This window comes from Aulonocara sp. 'chitande type north' Nkhata Bay, linkage group LG4 (genome assembly GCF_057382095.1).
Source record: "Aulonocara sp. 'chitande type north' Nkhata Bay isolate Kocher_YH1m ecotype deep benthic linkage group LG4, A_spYH_male_GT1.1, whole genome shotgun sequence".
NCBI lineage: Eukaryota > Metazoa > Chordata > Actinopteri > Cichliformes > Cichlidae > Aulonocara > Aulonocara sp. 'chitande type north' Nkhata Bay.
This window is the reverse complement of record NC_141347.1, coordinates 16296598-16316366: the sequence shown is the minus strand read 5'-3', so window position 1 is coordinate 16316366 and position 19769 is coordinate 16296598. Positions and strand designations below refer to the sequence as shown.

Sequence of the window (19769 nt, the reverse complement as noted above, 5' to 3'; positions counted from 1 at the left end):
AGGTAAACCTGTTTCTCCATCACCTGTTCAGCTCTGATGATTCAGTAAGAACATCTCCTGGTATCATCTTCATGTTTCCCTCTCACCACATATCCAAACCGACATCAAGACTAGCAGCTTTACAGCTGTGGCTCCAGCAAACATCAGCTGATACTAGAAAGTAATATTAAATAAATTCTAACAACAGCTGATCAAGCTTAAACGTGCTGCTGTTGTTTAGCGCGACATCTGCTGGTTTCCTCTTTCTGTCGCAAAGTGGGCGATAAACAAACAAGAGAGAAAAGCGATCAGCCGATCATTGATCAGTTTCATGATTGAAGTAGCAACAGGAGAGGCAGGGGGAGAGAATGAGAGAAGAGGCAGCTGTGCAGCGTAACGACAGAATAACTCCAGCTTTGTGTCTTTTTTTCATTATAGCGAAAGTCCGGGACAAACTGCGTCAACCAAATCTGCAGCTCCATACAGCAATGTTACGACTTAGATTATATCTTATAACTCATAACTCTTATGTTAGCTCCCCTCAGTAGCATACTGTCTGAAATATTCGACGGCTGCAATAATTCTTTAAGTGTTATTTTTTCCTTGGTATTCTAATTTCACCGAAGTTTACTAAACTCAACAAACTTAATATTACTTACCGGGACATTTATTCTGTCCTCATTTTCTTTCACCGAAAAATTGTTTCCTGCAGTGCCGTCTTTCGTGCTTGGCTCTCCTACCTTTGCTAACATGATGCACATAGCGCAGAAGCCGATGCTGCATTCACTTACACTCGGATATCTGAGCTTCACCGTGAAAACATAATCGGACATTTGATATTTGATTGAATTTTATTGTTTTGCCTTTGGGGTGGCACCTGGGGTGGCCAGTCTGGTTGGGGGGGGTGGCCTGTGACCCCCCCAGGCCACCCCGCTGGACACGCCACTGTGAGTTAGGTGTTTTATTTATTCTTGAATGATTCATTGGTCCGTGTTAAGTGGTTAATCAAAAAAAGATTCTGAAAATGAGCAGATACTGGCTTTGAAAGACCTTTTAGAAAGTCTGCAGTGCTCCAGGCACATAATATGAGTAAATAAAAACTGACCAGAAAACTGCGCTTGGACACAAAAAGTAAAGAACTAACAGTCAGCTCAAGAGTTTTCCTCACTTTCATATGCAATCATAGACACTTGGTAAAAATAGCTGAAGCAATAAAATCAGTTAAGCTGGCAGTATACTGATAATCTATTATCAATATTCCACGGATCACACTACGGTTTTGACTTGAAAATCAATTTTCGGTCCGTTTAAGTCATGTCTGTGTCATCCTTCAGCTAAAAAAGTAACAGAAAATAACACATTTGAGTGTTTTGCTTTCTGCCTGTGCTGCTAATTAACCAAGTTAATGCTAAGTATGTTAAAAGACAATACCTTCAACCTGCACAGGTCTTTGTGTTTTTACCCTTCAGCTGTTAAAGACTGGTAGGCTATTGTTGTCACCCCGCTGGATGGGCCGACGTGGACACCCACTTTTGTGAATGTGATAAATCAAGAATGAGACGACTGATTTTGAAATTGGTACCATAGGTGCATCTACTTAAAATCTCAGACAAGTTCGAATCTCAGTGTCCTCAACCTTAAGGTCAAAGTCAGAGGTCAAGTCTTCTGACAATCTTGAAATGCAGTAACTCCAGAAGGATTTTCACATTTATACTATACATGTGTCTACTAAGAGACTGATTGGTAGCACTGGCACCTGCCAGTATTTTTATTTTTTGTGGCAAGCACATGAAGTTTAATTTAATACAATTACTAATTTATATTATATAATATCACATCATATTATATAATACCGTATTTTCCGGACTACAAAGCGCACCTGAATGTTAGCCGCACAAGCTAAAATCAGGGGAAAATCCTGTTTTGTACATACATTAGCCGCACCTGACTAAAGGCCGCAGGTGTTTCAATGTTGACTTATCATATATAAGAGAATATGCACAAAGGGAATTGTCAGGAAAGAGATGGCTGTTTGGAGACACACCCCTTTATTAATATTTTGAAAAACAAGTTATGGGTACATATTTGCATAACTTTTTAGGTATATGTACAAGTAGCGGTAATTACAAGTACAAAACATGTACTGTGCTTCATAAACGAGTAATAAATGTAGTACATAACAATAACCTACAGCACACCAGAAAAATAGATTCAGACAACCTTTTAGGCTCAGGTGCAGTGACACGGCTTTAACAAGAAGAAAAGTCAGTCATTCACCACCATCTTCCTGCGCACTAAAACCACCAAAGTCCTCTTCTCCAGTGTCGGAAACGAACAGGCTCAGGATGGCTTCGTCATCCACTCTCAGCTTCTTTCCTTCGTTGTCACTTTCAAAACAAAAGAAATCCTCGTTGTCAGTGTCAGAGTCGAACACCCTCAGAAGGGCCGTGGCGGTGTCCTCCTCTCCATCATGCAACAGTCCAGCCCTTTGAAATCCGTTGGTGATCCTGGATGTTTTCACACTTTTCCACGCTGTCAGAATCCACCGGTGGAGTTGAGCATAACTTGCTTTTCGCAAGTTTATCGCCGCTCGTCATCCACGACTCCCGCTGAACGCATAGCGCAACTTTGAAGTTTGTTTTTCGCGCTACTTGTACGGCACTATGTTGCCTGGCGGATGGACACGTGACCAACATACCACTCTTGAACCCCGATACTGTGTGTCTGATCACATGCCCTTCCGCCAGGCAACGTAGTGCCATACAACAGCGGAACAAACAAAACAAATCGTCTTACGATATGACAAAAATCATGGACAATCCTTAGAAAAGCCGCACCTGACTAAAAGCCGCAGGGTTCAAAGCTTGTGCAAAAAGTAGCGGCTTATAGCCCGACAATTACGGTACTTTTATATAATTTAGTATAATTGCCATTTAGATCTGACCTTTACTTGATTTCTTTTTGAGAAATTCATCGGAAATTCATCGGTTGTTTGTTTTGGATCATTATTCAGCTGAAAGGTCTGCTTCTGTTTGAACATCACTTTCAGATCAATGATCGTAAATCTTAGAGCTTTCTGTATCGATCTAGAAGGTCGGTAGTTGATCTTTCGGCTCCTTCAGTCTGCAGGTCAAAGTGTCTTTGGGCAAGATACTGAACCCAGAGTTGCCCCTGATGTATCCACTGGAGTGTGACTGTGTGAATGTTAGGTTAAAAACACTTGGGCATAGGACAAAAGCCCTGTCTATCCGTGTCTCTGTTTATAGTACATTATGCCAAAAGACCCGCCTTTCAGTTGTTTGACAAATTGTTCTTTTTGGACAGGAAACAGCTTGCTTTCTACAAAGTGAGGTTTTTTTTTTTTTTAGTACATATTAATTTCAGTTTTTAAAATCTCAATTTATTTTGATTATATCACCATTAATATACACTGTTTGAAAGAGAATCAGGTGGTGGTGTGTTTGAACACATCGGAAAAGTCACCAGTTCTTTTCTACGTCTGCCAATTCTGAATGTACTTTATACTGAAGAAGAACACCTTGTTCTTATTAAACTGTCATAGACAAACTGTTCGCATAGGCAGGTAATGCAAATGTGTCAAAAGGTAAAGGTGTCAAAAAGAAACCGAAACCATATCAAGTGTCTCAAAAAAGATCCTCGTGAACTCTGTAGACCGTAAACATGTGTCTGTGTCTTGTTTCTTTCTGGCCTGGATATTCTGTTTAATATTACACCTTAATTTTTTTGATGGGAATTGACAGATGAGATGGACTTGTGCCCTGTGCTCCTAATAGCATGTTTATTATGACAGGGCATGCATAAGCTTGTTATATTAGCTGGGGAACAGTACTTTCTGTTTCTTGTGTGCAACAGTAGAAGAATGTCATTACACTGGGAAGTTTACCGTGGACCCAAATAAACCAAGCACAGGATTATATATAAAAGTGTTACTTAACATGTATCTACGGGAAAATGTGCACTTGCATATGCTGTGTTTTGTTTTGTTTTTTCACACTCTGCATGCACAGACTTGCACCCACAAAAAAAAAATCCCCAGAAAGCCTTTCACCCAAAATGGTTTAATACTGATTGTATTTATTTTCTGCCCCCGTTTTCTCTTGTTTTTAAACGTCTTTTCAATGTCACTGTCAACACAGGGCGAAGAAATCTTTCTGGACATGTTTGAGGACGAATACAGGAGCATGACGGTGGGTTAGCCTTCGTTTAATATTTGCTTTCCTCCCCTCCCTGTTCAAAATGAAACATCAGCCCGACTCTGCAAGCACATTTCTCTTTCTGCTGTTAGGTCTGGGTGTTCTCATACACAATGTCGTCTCTATGTTGCAGAGTAAGCCACTGAATGTGGAGTATCTAATGATGGATGCCTCAATACTGCTGCCACCCACTGGCACTCCTCTGACCGGTATTGACTTTGTAAAGAGACTTCCTTGTGGAGACGTGGAGAAGACACGCAGGGTGCGTCCGCCCACACACACAAGCTCAGTGACGGTGTCCTGGATAAATCTATTGTTGTAGCTCATGCTGGCTGTTCTTGGTACACTTCCAGAAATCTCAGTCCTCCCAAATGAGAAGCAGACAGGCAAAAGAAAATCCACTCACACACCCAAGTTCAGTGGACATACACAGACAATCAGGACTTGTAGTTGAGTTGTTCTTGAAGGGTTGTGGCACATCGAAGCAAACCAGTGAAATAATTTTCACTTAGAAGAATTTTAAAATAGGTTTGGAGGTTTTTTTGTGATCAAAGGTTTGCATCCGTCATCTAAAAAAACTCTTATTAGGATTTTTAGAGGAGCACTGTTAGGTGTTTATTCTTAACCTTTGTTTAAAACTGCCAGTTTTAGACAGAAGGTTTATTGTAGCATGCAATTTCTCTGTATGTGTTTGTGCCTGTTTGTTTATGAGTGGGCTTTCTCATCTCTTCAGGCGATTCGGGTTTTCTTCATGTTGCGGTCCTTATCACTTCAGCTTCAAGGAGAACCCGAGACACAGCTCCCTCTGACCAGACCTGAAGATCTGATCAAGACAGACGATGTCTTAGACCTCAGTAAGACGCACACAGAGACACAAAGGCATACTCAATGTACACTGTGTAATACCAGACCACAAGCTACAGCTGCTGTGCAGATTTATTTCCATGCTTACAACAGGATAAAAGAATAACGACACGAGATTGTCACATTTCTTTTCTCACCCTCTTTCTCTCAGTCACGCTCTTCACCCAGTAGGTAACAGCACAGATGCAACACACTACTGTGGGTAAATGCACATACAAGCACTCGTACCCACAGCAACACAGCGATGAGCTTGAGGAACAATCACAAACACCTGTGCACAGAGGTTTATTTTACACAGAGATAACCTGAACCGTCTTCTCATATTGTGCACAGGTGTGTAGTTGTTACATGCAGACGTAATAGAAACTTACACGTGGTTAACTCTGCTCTGCTGTTGAGGATCGCAAGTATAACTGCAGAGTAATGCGAGCGAGAGTGATGACAGTGTCTCACACGGCAAATGTTCAAACTGTGCAAATCCATACTTGAACATTTCTTGTGTACGTGTTTCTGTATGCATCTGTGGCTCCTTTTTTTTTTTTTTTTGCACGGTTTTCCGAGTACAGGTGTCAACCTCATAGCAAACCACTTCTCGATGCAAGTCCGCTTTCTACCAACAACAACATAAGTGTGTGTGCGTGTGCACATGCAGCAGCATTAAAAACATTGCATTTCAAGAAATGGAGTAGTGCAGAATCGATATTCTTTAGCTGGTACAGGTGTTGTATCTAAACAGAATATGAAAACCAAACATCTGAAAACAGTTTGAGAGAGACTAAGCGCACCTTTAGAGAAGTAACAATCAGCACAGTCACAACAGCTCGCAGTATAAACACGTCATGAAATCTTTATGAAGATCAGAGTTATTCCAAAAGAAATACACAGATTTGCTAAACACTAAATCATCAGCATAGCTTCTTAAGCAGCATGTGCAAAAACCATTAATACTTTTAATGTTAGAAAAGGCCAAATGACACAATACTGTTTCTGAGCCAGGACAAAGGCAAATCCATTTCTTATCATTAAACCAATATCAGTTGCATGCAGTTGCCATGCCCTTACAAATTAACACATTCCAGTAAAGACGCGAGACTGAAACTCCCTAAACCATACAGAAAGGATAAAATGAGTCAGTAAAAGCAGACTTTACTACAATCATAGCAGCAAAATTATATAAAGGGCAAGCATAACATAATAAATGTATTTAAAAACTTGATATAAAATTGTATTTGCTTGATTTCTTTCCATCATTTTTATATTTTTATTCATCAATAAGTAGTTTTTTATTTTTTTGTTTATGTAGGCATGTGTATCCCCACCTTAGTTCCCCAAACATGAGCATTTCTGCATATCTGCTCTATTATGCAAATTATGGGGCTTTTATTCAGGTTGTCTATCACAGAGTCGGCTTTACTGCTGTCGTTGATTAAGACAATCAAGATGTCTTATTTTTTGTAATGATAATATTCTGATATTGCACAGGCGTGTATTTGGGTTTTTTTTTTACATTGTGTTTCTTAATCGCCTTAAAAAGATAGTACCAATAAAATCGACTTCTTAGAATTACCACAGAAAGCGAGAGGGCTTAATAAATTCCACCGGGGTTGTTACCTTAGTATTGAGTATTGGTGAGCTGCGGCCTTTATAGTTTTATCACTTCATCTGTTGAGTCAGCTGCACTGTCAGTGCTTGGAAACCATGTTGATGTAAACCTGTGGCCTTATGGATGGAACAAACCAGTGTCTCAGCAATTTGTCTTTTTTTTCTCTTTGTTTTTTTTAACTTGCTTTCAGTCAGTGTCACAGTTGTGCTGCAGTTGGCTTATGTTAAGTGATCTCTTTGTCTTGTGATTGTGTGAACAGGCTATAAGTGAAAGATGTCTCTTCACGCCCGTCTTTTGGGAAGCCGGGCTGATGCCTCAAACACACTCGTGACAAATAGATGGCAATACAGCTATTGAAACCAAATGGCTCCCTTTAGCTTTCAAGTCTAATTCAGTGGTTGAAACCACGAATGTTTTGATGATTCCAAATGCCAGTCAAGAGTCTGTAGCAGATTAAGGTAAAGATAGCCTTTAACAGAGTCTTGATCATATCAGGTTTGACTTGATTTCCAGTAGTTTTATGCCTCTTGATTTTCTGTCATATATCTTACCTCTTGTATGGTTTGAAAGATTTTCCTGTGTTTGCTTTGTCTTTAAAGCAAGGTGGTTGACTCAGAACACAACTTCTCAGAGTAATAATGCAGGGTGGAGGGTTTTTCCTGTATACGGGGGATTTAAACCTGCTACCTTCCACCCACAAAATTCTTTTTCTGACCATTAGGCTGCCTCCGCCTCCATTCACAACATTTTTCTTACTAACTCTTAAATTACACAGCATATATGTATTTTAGTATATGTAGTCTCTGGAGGAATAAATCTGTGGTTGCATAGTCACACACGCAGTGGAAGTGTGACATTTTCATTCATGAACATTGCCCAAAATGTAGGGTGTGTGTTTTTGTGTGGGTTGGATCCTTTATGTTTTCTTAATTAGCCCCCCTAAGGGCTGACAAACTTTATTATATTGAACAATGGATAATGGAGGAAAAAAGCTTCCTGATTGGGCCACATTTTTGGTGAATTTCAAAGCACACCCTGTGTTGCAGAGTGGGAGAGTATATAATTGTGCTTTTTTGTGAGGCCACAAATATTCAGTTGCGTGTGCATGGAGTTGTTTTAACCTTGATAAATGTCTGCGCTCTACTATTGCCTTTAGAGTTCACGTGGGCTGTGTTTATATGGAGCTTAATGTTTATTATCCCTGTAAAGGTCCACACAGTAAAAAATCCTTATTATCACCTCAGCCATAAGAAATAAGACCAAACCCTTTGAAAGTTAAAGTGAACAATGTTCAGTTGCATTCACAATTCATTTTTCGTGCTTCTCCGGTTTCCAGAAACCAGCGTCGAGTCTAAACTGGTCCTCCACAGAGGACCTTTTTCAGTACAAACTTTTCAAGTTCGCTGGAGAATAGAGCAGGGCGATATGGCCAAAAATATTTATCACGATATATATTTGAAAATTTGCGATAACGATATAACTGACGATATAATTGATGCGAGACAAAATACAACTCCACAACATTACTAGCGCAAAAGGACAACCTTCCATTTATTTTCACTTAAACAAGAAGCTGGTTTTTATGTACATTAAAGCTTTATAAAAATTTAACAGTGCAAATGCAAATTCCTTGCTGAAAGTTTAACCAAAAGGCATTTCCAGTAGAAATGGGCTGACATATCCTGAGCATAACCATGTATAATATCCACTGAAGTTAAAAAGAGGTGCTTTGCAACATTAAACTGCAGTGTGGAGTAAGTGTTTTTCGGACCATAAGGTGCACGGGATTATAAGGCACATTAAGCGAAACAAAGCAGTCAGATAAATCAAACTTTATTAAACTCTTTCTTTTTGCTTCCTCCACTTCTGTACCATTGATTCATTAATGTTGAATTCTCTGGCAGCTGCCCTATTCCCATGTTGTTGCAGTATATTAATGACTAACCTCGTATTGTGGATGGATTATCTCAGTTGTTCTCCTGACTGAAGATTGGTCCTTTTATAGCATCCTGCCATGCGATTGCATTTGTCTCTAACCATGAGGAACCTTCACGTTAACTTTTATAAGTGGAAAAGTGTTAGTGTTCGTCCTCCAGCTTCACCGTTTATGTTATGCTAACATAGCTGTGTCGCTAGCGATCACGTAGCACATCATTATATACCAGCTAGCCGAACTTCAGTAACCCTACAAACGTCACTGCTGTTTAGTTTCCTGTCTTCATTTATGTTGGAAGTGATAGCAGAGCTGTACGTTTGAATTTATTTCAGAAATCTCTCAGTCAGAACATGCAATATCATGCTTAGGTAACTAGCGAAACTAGCGAGCTAACTTCCGCTAGCTTCCTGCTAACTTCTAACTCCGTTAAATGTAATACATTTTGTTTTCATGGATGCCTGGAAGTTAAACTTCATAGTTACACCTGGTAAAGCAGCAATGCTGATCTTTTTTATTAAAGATGAAAGAATTTAGACAGTTTTTAACTCTCAGTGCAGTGTTCGTTTGACCCGAAGAGGGGGGTTTAGGACCCAGATTACTCCCAGATTTAAGAGCATCTTAGTCCGACAAATACGACAATAACGACGGCCGCTTGCATGTTCTGCAAAAAAAAATGTGCTTTGTCGTGTATCTGACGGACAAACACCAAACCAGTTCCACATCACTGAAGTTGCACCATTTTTACAAACCAATTCTGGTTCATCTGTTTCACTCAACAATCGGCCATGTGCGTATGAAAACAAAGGCACTGCGCATGCGAGTTTTACTTATATTCTATCGCGATATTTCATTTTCCTATCGTTGTCTAACATTATACCGGTATTACCATGAACAGTATAATATGGCCCAGCCCTACTAGAGAACATGTCATGTAGGTGTTTCGTAACCCTAACCAATGTAGAAAAAAATGAGTAAAACAAATTATTATACGTTTATGTAACTCAGAACTGATGATATATGTTGATATTTATTTGGAAATGTGACCAGCTGTTGCTTGTGGGTAAGACGGCCTGTAACGAAACTGGAGTCACATGTTTTGCATTTTTCTCTTCTCACCTTGGTGAATAGGGGTATTGTTCATGCAGCCTACAGCCAACTGGGAACACTTAAAAGCTGAAGAGAATACTGAAGTTAGGCAGCCATATGCTGTTTGATTTTGTTTAGAGTTTTTTTGGGGTTTTTTTTGGCTGAACATCCAAGTCATATCTTGCTTTTTTGCCCAAGGTGTCTCATTCGAATTACCTCAAAATCGGAATCAGAAAAGTAGAACAAGAACTGCTTTTGTGAAGACCTTTCTTCTTTTGGACTAATAGATCAAAGGTTCAAGTCTTTCATAGAAAAGTCCTTCTCTAACAGTTGTCTGTGTTAATAAAAGTAATTTTAGTCTTATTAAGTTCAATGATAAATGAATGGAGTTGACTTGTTTTCTTTTAAATGTCCTGCGTGTTTTAAGCCCTTTTGACCAGGCAGGCTTTCCACTATAAATTAGGTAGGCATGGGGGGTGGCACGGTTTTTTCCCCCGTTTATTCTGGGGATTGAGTGTGCAGAACTTCCCCTGGTTTCTCTGACCATTTGGTTGTCGGCATCCCTTGTGTTACCATCGAAAATTGATGACTGTATCTCCAGCTGTAGGTACTTTCACTGCTCACTGTTTCAGTAGGAACTGTTGAGTTCTTGGTATTCCCCATTGATCTTTAAATAGGCCGCATGTATGAATGAATGTGCAGCAAAAGCTTGCTGGCCCTGTGTAAGAAGCATATTGCTGTTAAATACCTAAATTTAAAGCCACTAGTTTTCTCAGATATGTGAATCTGAGTTGCTTTATGTTCATAGGATTAGTCATGTTGCACTGTAAAAGTAGATTAGTCAGAATACTTGAGAATTCAAATTAAGGAATAAAAATGAAACATAAATATCATCAAGTGGAAGGGATGTGTGAGAGACTGCAAGAGAAATTCCTCATGGGGGTTGTACGTCAGTCTAATGTTACTGGTTTACATTTAGAGTCAGTCGAGGTGGGTGATAATTAGATCAAAACCAGTGGTGTCACATCAGATCATCAGTTCGGTATTTCGTGTTTACTTTACAGTAGGTTTTGTGGTAAATTGAAATGAAGAACTGGACATGTGGGCTTATTTTGTCTTGATGTATTTTCCAGGCGTGGGAGCAGAGCTTCTTCACTGTCCTTTAAAGCACTCTGTGTGTTTTGACTGTGTGTGTTTGTGTGCGTCAACTCACTGCCACTGTCTGCCCATCAAATCCGAGGTCATTTATAAGCTTTATATATAATGGAATAACACGGTAACAGCTCTCTTCTGGCCATGAAACTGCTTGTCAGTCAGATGTCTGATTTACTTTTGCAAATGGGGTACTGAGTGCAGTGCTAGTTCTAGTTTTAAAGTGCTTTTAATAAAGGGCAGAGGTGCTCCGAAAGTGCTGTACAAGTTACCACAATACAAATGATACTTGTAGGGAAGCCCTCTTCCATACACTGAGTATAAAAAGGGCCATAATTCCTAAACACTTCATGAAATGCTTTTGTTAAACTCCTTAAATTAAAGATGAAAGTCTGGACTTGAATTGCATCTTGATTCATTGATACTTAAGGACCTATACATTATGCAATATGCATTTAATAATACATATAAAATATTATAACTATTGCTATTGCTAAATATTGTACGCTGTCTGACACACTTTCTGGAAACACCTTTTTATTTTTTAAGTGGCCAAACTGTCTTGTTTTAAATGTCCTCCATATTTTAAGACCTTTTCACCCGACAAGCTTTCCAAAAGAAATTAGGTAGGCGTGGGGGGTGGCACAGTTATTTCCCACTACTCTGGGGACTGAACTCTGGTGAATAAACAGTCCCATGCATGTGGTGTGTGGACTACTTGGGGTGTTCACCTCAGTCCCCGAGAGCCTCATTACCTCTTGGAAAAGTTTTCCCATGGTAATCCAACTACTATTGGCTATGACATTACTATGACTGTATTTAAACACTTGGATTACTGACATTAGATCTCACCTGCCTCGATACCTGTCCAACAATTATTGTCATGTGCTTTGCTACTGCGTTGCATTGTGTAATCGTGTCCAGTTGGCATGTCCAGTACTGCAATGTTCTCACTTTTCGTGAGAACATTGAGCGCGTGCTCTACTGAGCATGAAAAAACTTCCTGAACACCTGCGATCAGCTAAAACTTGCTTCATTTTGATCTCAGTCATTTAAATCGAGGGTAGCAAGTTTATTATTTGAAGTGGCTTATCAATAAATCATGTCTGTATCCTCCTCTTAAACTTTTGTTTGATTATATTTCTAGTGGGTAGCTTCCCATGCACATTGCAGAGTAAAGCAGCTGTCCTGGGGCCATAACATACAGGACTGGGTCCTCTCACAGTGTTTGACATTGCATCTACCAAGGTTGTAGTGGAAACAACCTGGACTGGTGGTGACATAGTAAACACATCTATAGTAAACACTAGCGTGGCAGGTGTAAATAACTAGACGTCTTTGAACATGGAAACAAGTCTAGTCGAGGTTGCTTTTTGCTTGTGATTTTTATCAAAGTTTAATTTATATCATAACCTATATATGTTTGTCATTTTTTCCTCTTTCTATCCTGCTGTAAGGCCCTCCAGTGCTACACAAATACATTTGACATGAGTCAGTACATGACAAATGTTTGATCTGTCTCTACAGACATGTCATGACATTGACTGGTGTGTGTGAAACGCCTCAGAGCTAACTTGAAACACTTTGGCAGAAGTAAATAGTCCTTTATTTAATAATATACATATTATTAATACGCTGTTTTGGGCTCGAACTCCAAATGCCATATTAAATATGTTGTAAACAGTTTAAAAAATGGATTACAATTTTTATATATGTTTAAAAAAAAAGATCTAAAAAAACATTTAAAAAAAACCCATTGATGTTTATGTTTGTGATCCCTTTTTCAGATAACAGTGACCTGATAGCCTGTATGGTGGTCAGTAAAGATGGGGGACAGGCCCAGAGATTCCTTGCTGTAGATGTGTACCAGATGAGTCTGGTGGAACCAGAAAGCAAACGCCTTGGATGGGGTGTCGTCAAATTTGCCGGCCTCTTGCAAGTAAGAAAAAAAAAGTGTACACGTTTGTTGTTTTGTTTTTTCAGTTGAAATTAAATGTTGATTGAAAACCATGAATTTTTTTCTGCAATATTGTACTCATTACTTACTCACTCTTGTTCATATTGATTTATCTCTTTTTTGTTCTCCAGTGTAATTCTGCTCTTTTGTTCTCTAGCACAGGATGTTTTGTATTGCTGTCTTGTTGCGTTCTCATTACTCAGGCATTTTCTTTGTATACTCAATTCATTGTGTCCTTTTTACAAGAGACATGTAAAGCTCTTAGTGATGCCTTGAGGGTTTGTGCAGTTGCAGTTCACCTGTTTCAGTGAAAATGCGAATTTTGTTCCGCATACTATTGCCAGCAGGTAACTCTTCAGCAGCCGAAGTGAAAGACTTGTATACGCTTCCTGTCCTCTGAAAATAACCATAATTCCAATTAGAAAGAAACCGTGTCCTAAAGAAAATAGTGGATTTATACTAGTGGCTTTAACTTGTCATGAAATGTTTTGAAGCATTTTAGTAAAATGAGAATGCTAAACTGAATGTACAGTTTGCTTGCAGGCATGAAAGGAACACAGATGACGCAAGCACCAGCATGACTCAGCTTATTCATTACACCTGGAAATTCCCAAGGCTTACGCCCGTATATTATCTGTTGATTGTTTTAGCATGCTGCAGCCTCATGTGCTTTAACAGAAAGCACAGAAAGAGTCAAATACCTGTCTCACCTCTTTTATTTAATTTTTTTTCTCCTTTTTAACAGGTAAAAGTGTTACGGTTAATAGTACGCTCTCCATCTTCAAATCCATCAGCACTGGCGTATACCTGAGGGCTGTGTTAGCTCACCTACTATACTTTAGAGATGGCACAATAACACTTTTTAATGTCCGATACTGATTTGGATATCTGCCGATACCGATATGAATCCGATATAGCGCATTTTGTAATCAATAAAACTGTTTTTTATAAATATCTTGCTGCATTTTGTGTAAGTTCATACTCAAGTTTTAAAAAACAAGAGACTTAAGCTATTCTGTTATACCTGTATGCAAAAAAATGCACTCCACCCAAAACATTTTATAGTTCAGCAACATTGATCAATCTAATAAATTTAAACCTACACCATCCTCCCCATTTTGGTATTTTAAAGAGCACTTACCTACCTAACTAATAGGGTTGCCAACTCTCAGCAAAAATATTAGGGAACCACCCCCCCAACCCTTAATCGATGTAATGAACTTTAATTTAATGCAAGTGTAAAACAAATGCACAGAAATCAATTATTTTTCTACAATAATTAGTTTCTCTTTCAGTGTTTATTGACTCTTTGTGAAGTCAGCTTTTGTTGTCCCTCTGGGGACACTAAAATGCAGATCTATTTCACACAATTTGATCCATCTTATCTTGCATTTTTTGTCCTCTTTCAACAGGACATGCAGGTGTCCGGCGTTGAGGACGACAGCAGGGCGTTAAACATTGTCATTCATAAACCCAGCTCCAACCCCCACGCCAAGCCCCTGCCCATTCTGCAGGCCAACTTCATCTTTGCAGACCACATTCGTTGCATCATCGCCAAACAGAGGCTAGCCAAAGGCCGTATCCAGGCCCGGCGGATGAAGATGCAAAGGATTGCCGGTTAGAAAACACAGAGAAAAACCACCTTTTAAATCTTTTGTTTTTACCCAAAATGACCCTTTTCTCGTTAAGCTAGTGGCTTGTTTTCGCTGAGACTGAAAGTCTTCTAGAAAGTGCTGTGAAACTGTTCAGTACAGCAGCTTTTACAAGAAAACACACTTTATTTAAAACAGAAAGTCGCTGCTTTCTGGTGAACATGGTAAAACGGCCAACAGAAACTTAAAAAAACAGAAGTAACCTACGGTGAGAATTTAACAGTGAAAAATTAAATCAGTAATCCAGAACTGAAGCAAACATTAGGAAGGCTTCACAGCCTCAACAAAATGCTAAAATTCAATTTAAGCAAAATTTAAATTGAGACATTTATTTATTTAGTTAGTTAGTTAGTTATTAAAAGACATTTCAATTTACTAAATTTTGTGTTTGGGAAACTTCAGTCCAAGAGAAGTGAAAGTTCATCTCTTTGTTAACTGACGTAGTGTAGGTCATTTCCCTGAATTAGCTTCTGGCTTTCTTCTAAGTTCTAAAAGTGATATATTTCCCCTTTTTTAAAAAGTTGTCAGTCGTATGTCTGTTTTCTTTTTGTGACGCTCTGATGATCTCAGAGTCATTTCTTACATTGCTATAATAAGCCTGCTGTTATGCCAGGATATGTTTGACCATCTTCTGGCTAAAGTGGTGGGTGTTTCCTTTAACACAAAAATTACTAAAAAGTCCTTTGGCAAATAAGGATGGATTTACCCGTCAGTCCCTTGTACTTCCCCCCACTGAAGTCCAGATTCTTTAGAATTACACAAAACTCATAACAATATAAAATCCTGCTAATGCAGCAAAGTTGAGGAGGATGTGATCCTCACCAAAATAGTCAGTGTGGTCACAACAACAGTGTCAGATTGACTCATTGCCGATATAATTGTGCATACAAAAACATTTCTTGCTTAAATAAAATTTACTGTACTGTACAGAAAGCCGTCACTCCTGACTTTGTTTTGCTTCCATGGAGCCAGACTTTCGCTTTTAATTTTACAGACGTCGTGAGCAACAGTTCTCCAGGCTTGCTGAATGTATTTTTTTCTTTTATCCAAACCCTTGGAATACCTGAGTATGGTGTGTAATGTGCCCTTTAAAAAGCCTCATCAGAAATTATGTCAGTGGAAAGATAGTTCCCAAGAAGCCATTCTTAAGGAAGGGAAACTGGGAGAAAAGCCTGAGTTGTGCCTAATTCCACAAGAATTGGACTGAAAGTCAGTGGCAACAGGTCTGATGGAGTGATGAATCCAAATTTGAACAATTGTACCATCTGAAAAGCTTCTGCCTGGCATCAGCTTCATTTTTTCCTTGTTTCCATGTATGTTTGCATGTTATGACGTCTTTGCACTGGCTTTGCAAATTATAAAAAGGAGTGGTTCAAGATTCTTGTGCAATACTGTCATTGTATTAAGGACAAGTGGGTATTTTGTGTCCTGGAGTTTGCACTGGATCCTTAACTGTAACATGAACCTGTCCCACAGGTCAGTGCTACACTTTCACTTTTTCTTTCTCTCTTTAGCTTTGCTGGACCTGCCTGTGCAGCCCAGTGCAACAGAGGTGTTGGGTTTCGCTCAGACTGCAAACACTTCAGCCAGTGGCCTGCCTTTCCGGTTCTACGAGCAGTCTAGGCGGGCACCAAATGATCCCACGGCAAATAGATCAGTTTTTGCCTCTGTCGATAAAGTACCAGGTAACACACAGATGCACGTACCGTCTCAGCTTTTATCTCAGACCAGCTGTTTATAGCGTCTGACCCAGTGGTACTATGGTTTTGTTATTGCTTTTATTTCTTTAGTGTTGGGGTGAACATTAGATAAGTGCTTCACTAAAAACATAGATTAGATGCTTTAAATAGAAAAGGGATTCTTCAGAACTGAGCTGAAAAGTCCCTTCATATTACTTGCATTTTAAAAATTCTTGCATTTGTTCATCCTTTACAGGGCGCTCATCGAAATACTTTGACATTTTTATGTTACAATGAAGGTCAATTAAGTTAATATACACTGTTTACATGTTAAATGTACAAGAAAACACATAGAAATGTTTATTTTAACTTCCTTAACTGACATGTCTGCTTGTCACAAATATATCACCCACATCAAAGTACAGTCCTGCCCAGTGACTTAACTTCTTCATGGTTCTTAGTGAGGCTGTAATGTGACACAACTGAAGGTTCAAGAGAAATCAAACCCAGCTGAGATATTTATACTCGTATTCAGAGCGTTAAGATCGCTTCAACTCTAAAATTGAGTATGTGTGTACTCTCAAACACAGGATGTTCTATTCTGTAACACAGAAGTTGTTCCCTTGGGTATTGTTGGGATTTCTGCTATAATAAACCTGAATTGAATTGCAGTTCCCTTATTCCATAAAGAAGCCGAGCAGACGGCTTTAAAGAAAAAGTGTCCATTTTGAAGTCTATACTTAGCCCACTTTGAACAAAACATTAACAGTGAAGTGTAGATCTACTGAAAAATACTGAGATCTAAATTGTAAATATAGAACACAAAGTCAATCTTAACTAAATAAATCATACATATTGAATTACTAAATCAACTTTAGCAGACAAGATACCAGTGTAGGCAATGTAAGTGCAATAAAAGGTGTTATAAGCTCATAAAACTAAACATAATGACACTGTTCACTATTCGTGGCTCGGAAATGTCTAAATGTGTTGAATTTCTCATTGTATTATAGTACACAATCCTGTGGCAACATCCAGTTTACTGGGATTTACTTATTGAGCGCTACATTATGATGTGCGATACCTTTTTTTTTTTAATACCCAAAGTATGGCTTAGTACATGCATCTGGTGTACATCTAAAAATAGACTTTCCAGTTTTAGTTGAACGTGTCAAACGATCAAATGTGGCGCCACCTTTTTCATTCCAAAATTTCACTCATTTCAAGAAATCCTACACAAACAACACATATCTGAACATTTAGGGCAACTATTCAACCACATAATGTGTGAGTTTCATCAACCCACCACTGTTAGTTTCAGTATTATGACCACAGATGAAAGAGTGGGCAGGGGCGAAAAACCAAATTTCCCAAATTCCAAAAGAACTGTGAAGTCGAAATGCTGTGGGTTACTGCTGATTGGTTAGAAACAATGATGTCACTATCTGTTACATAGCCTGATCTATGCTGATTGGCTTAGAGAAATCCATGTGGTTCTAAAACCTAACAGTGATGTGGCAAGGCCTATTTTGAGATCTTGTGAAGTTCCCTGTATATGGTTCCTCACTCGATAAAGTAGTGAATACTGTTCGTACTGTTGTGCTTTACTTCGGTCGCTCTGTCTGTTCCTGTAATATAATCCCTGTGAGTAAGTCCCACTGGGTACACTAATATAATCCCTTTTCAATGGATTTCCGTGAGTTATATCACTGTACTCACTGTATCTTCAGCTCCTGAATACGACTCTTTTGTCCTCCTTAGCAGGAGAATCTCCTCTGGAGTTACAAGGCACCCAATTAGTAGTTTTATTTTTCCAGAGGGCAACAAGTGGGGTAGATTACGAAGCCTGTTCTTAAATCTTGACACGGTATCATTACCTCAGCTGAAACAGTTTGGAGCTTCAATTAATACGACTGTATGCCCTTACCATGTCAGTCCAGTGTGTGTAGTGTGTAAGCAGGTATAAAGGGCTTGTTTACCAAATCTGTATCTGCCAAATATTAAATATGCTCACAACTGCTGCTTCTGTTGCTGTGTTGTGGTGGTGAATAATGTCCTGAAAGTGTCGCAGTGAAATCATAGTTTCATCGTTTTTTGCAGTGAAATAGTGTAACGAATAGCACTGAACATCCTGAGGTACGACCGCAGGGTTTTTATTCAGGTGCAGGTCTGACTGACCATCAGATTTCACTCAGTTCACCCTCTTATCCAAATGGAGTCTCGTGCAAGATAATGAAGCTTCCCTCCACAGTAACTTCGAGGTCACTGTGACCTTGACTTTATTATTTATTTGTTCACTAAATTCTAATTAGTTCATCCTTGCAAGTAAAAGTTGGTGTCACACTTGAAGAAATTCTCTTCAGATGTTCAAGAGATTCCACATTTAAAAGGAGACAGACAGACATCCAAAAACATATCGGCTTTGGCCACAGGTGTCCCAGTGGGTACGTAAAAGTTATCATGACATCAGTAAATGCTTGGGATACGCTGACCCTTATGCTAATATTTAACAGCCATGGGCTTCTAAGAAACTGAGCGAGGAATATGCAGGTTAAGCAAAATAACATCTGGATGAGCTGGATTCATTGTGGAAATATGTAGCATGCAGATGAAGTTAAAATCAAGCCTTTTCTAAATCAAGAACAGACACTGTTTCTTGGGAAATGTTTGCAAGCTGTGGGATCTGCCCAAGCGTAGAGGTTTCTAAATTTTACCCAAGCTTTTTTACGAGCCACATTAATTAGTTTATTTTGTAGAATATTGGAATAAAAACGCCTCTTTTTATGTGTGTTTGTAGCAGAGAACACTTAAGAGACAGTTTGAGTTGCTAATGGCAAGGGTCTGTCTGTTGCACTCATTCCAGGGTTTGCAGTGGCTCATTGCGTGCCCCAGCACACTCCCTCACCCCTCTCCTCACCCTCACCTCCCTCCAGTGGAAGCGGGAGCACGGGGCGATGCGACTCTGTTACTGCAAGCACGACATCAGCTCAGAGTCCTGCAGGTAACGCTCACACGGACGCACACAAACCACCACAGCTCCTGCAGGCGTAAGCATGAAGACAAACTTATATTACACATGCTCTGAATTTAAATAAAACGTTTAAGTGACAAAGGAACTCAGTCCTTTGCAAATTATTGTAGCACGCCAGTGTGCCGAGCAACTATATTTGTGTTACAATGCATGCGCACACACCTCCTTGACATATGGAGAGTTTTGTAACTATAATACAACTACATACACAAACCTCCAAAACCACAGTAGCTGGCAGTGGTGTTTCACTGTGTCGTATAGATGCCTATGTGTGGTCGACGTGACAATGTAAATGATCATATTGGCTCCCTCCCACATCAGTTAAATAGTTACAACACAGCACTGTTCCCTTGCAGATGAATAAGATAAAAGAGAAAACAGTGAGGCTTATCAGCTGTTTAAGGGACTTTACACAGAAGATTATAAAAAGCTATAATCTGCGTGTCTCTACACAGACATGTCTGATGATATACTGATCATTTTTGGGGTTTAGTAGTTACACAATAACACTGTCATATGTAAGGGCCCATGATTGAACCACCAACCACATGATAAACTGGGAATCATTGAATTGAATACCAAAGCAGGTAAAGGCTGCTCTGATCGGATTCACTGA

At 39.2% G+C, this 19769-nt stretch overlaps 1 protein-coding gene across 5 annotated transcripts in view; it reads left to right on the top strand.

Annotated features, from left to right (window-relative positions):
• Positions 1–19769, top strand: part of clec16a (C-type lectin domain containing 16A) — a 53259-nt gene that overhangs the window by 30053 nt on the left and 3437 nt on the right. For all 5 annotated transcript variants that reach the window (XM_086288748.1, XM_086288747.1, XM_086288744.1 and 2 more), the window contains 7 exons: positions 4137–4187; positions 4327–4455; positions 4927–5047; positions 12622–12773; positions 14204–14408; positions 15958–16128; positions 18986–19123. In XM_086288748.1, coding sequence (XP_086144874.1) covers positions 4137–4187; positions 4327–4455; positions 4927–5047; positions 12622–12773; positions 14204–14408; positions 15958–16128; positions 18986–19123 — 967 coding nt within the window. The remainder of the gene's footprint in view (positions 1–4136; positions 4188–4326; positions 4456–4926; positions 5048–12621; positions 12774–14203; positions 14409–15957; positions 16129–18985; positions 19124–19769) is intronic.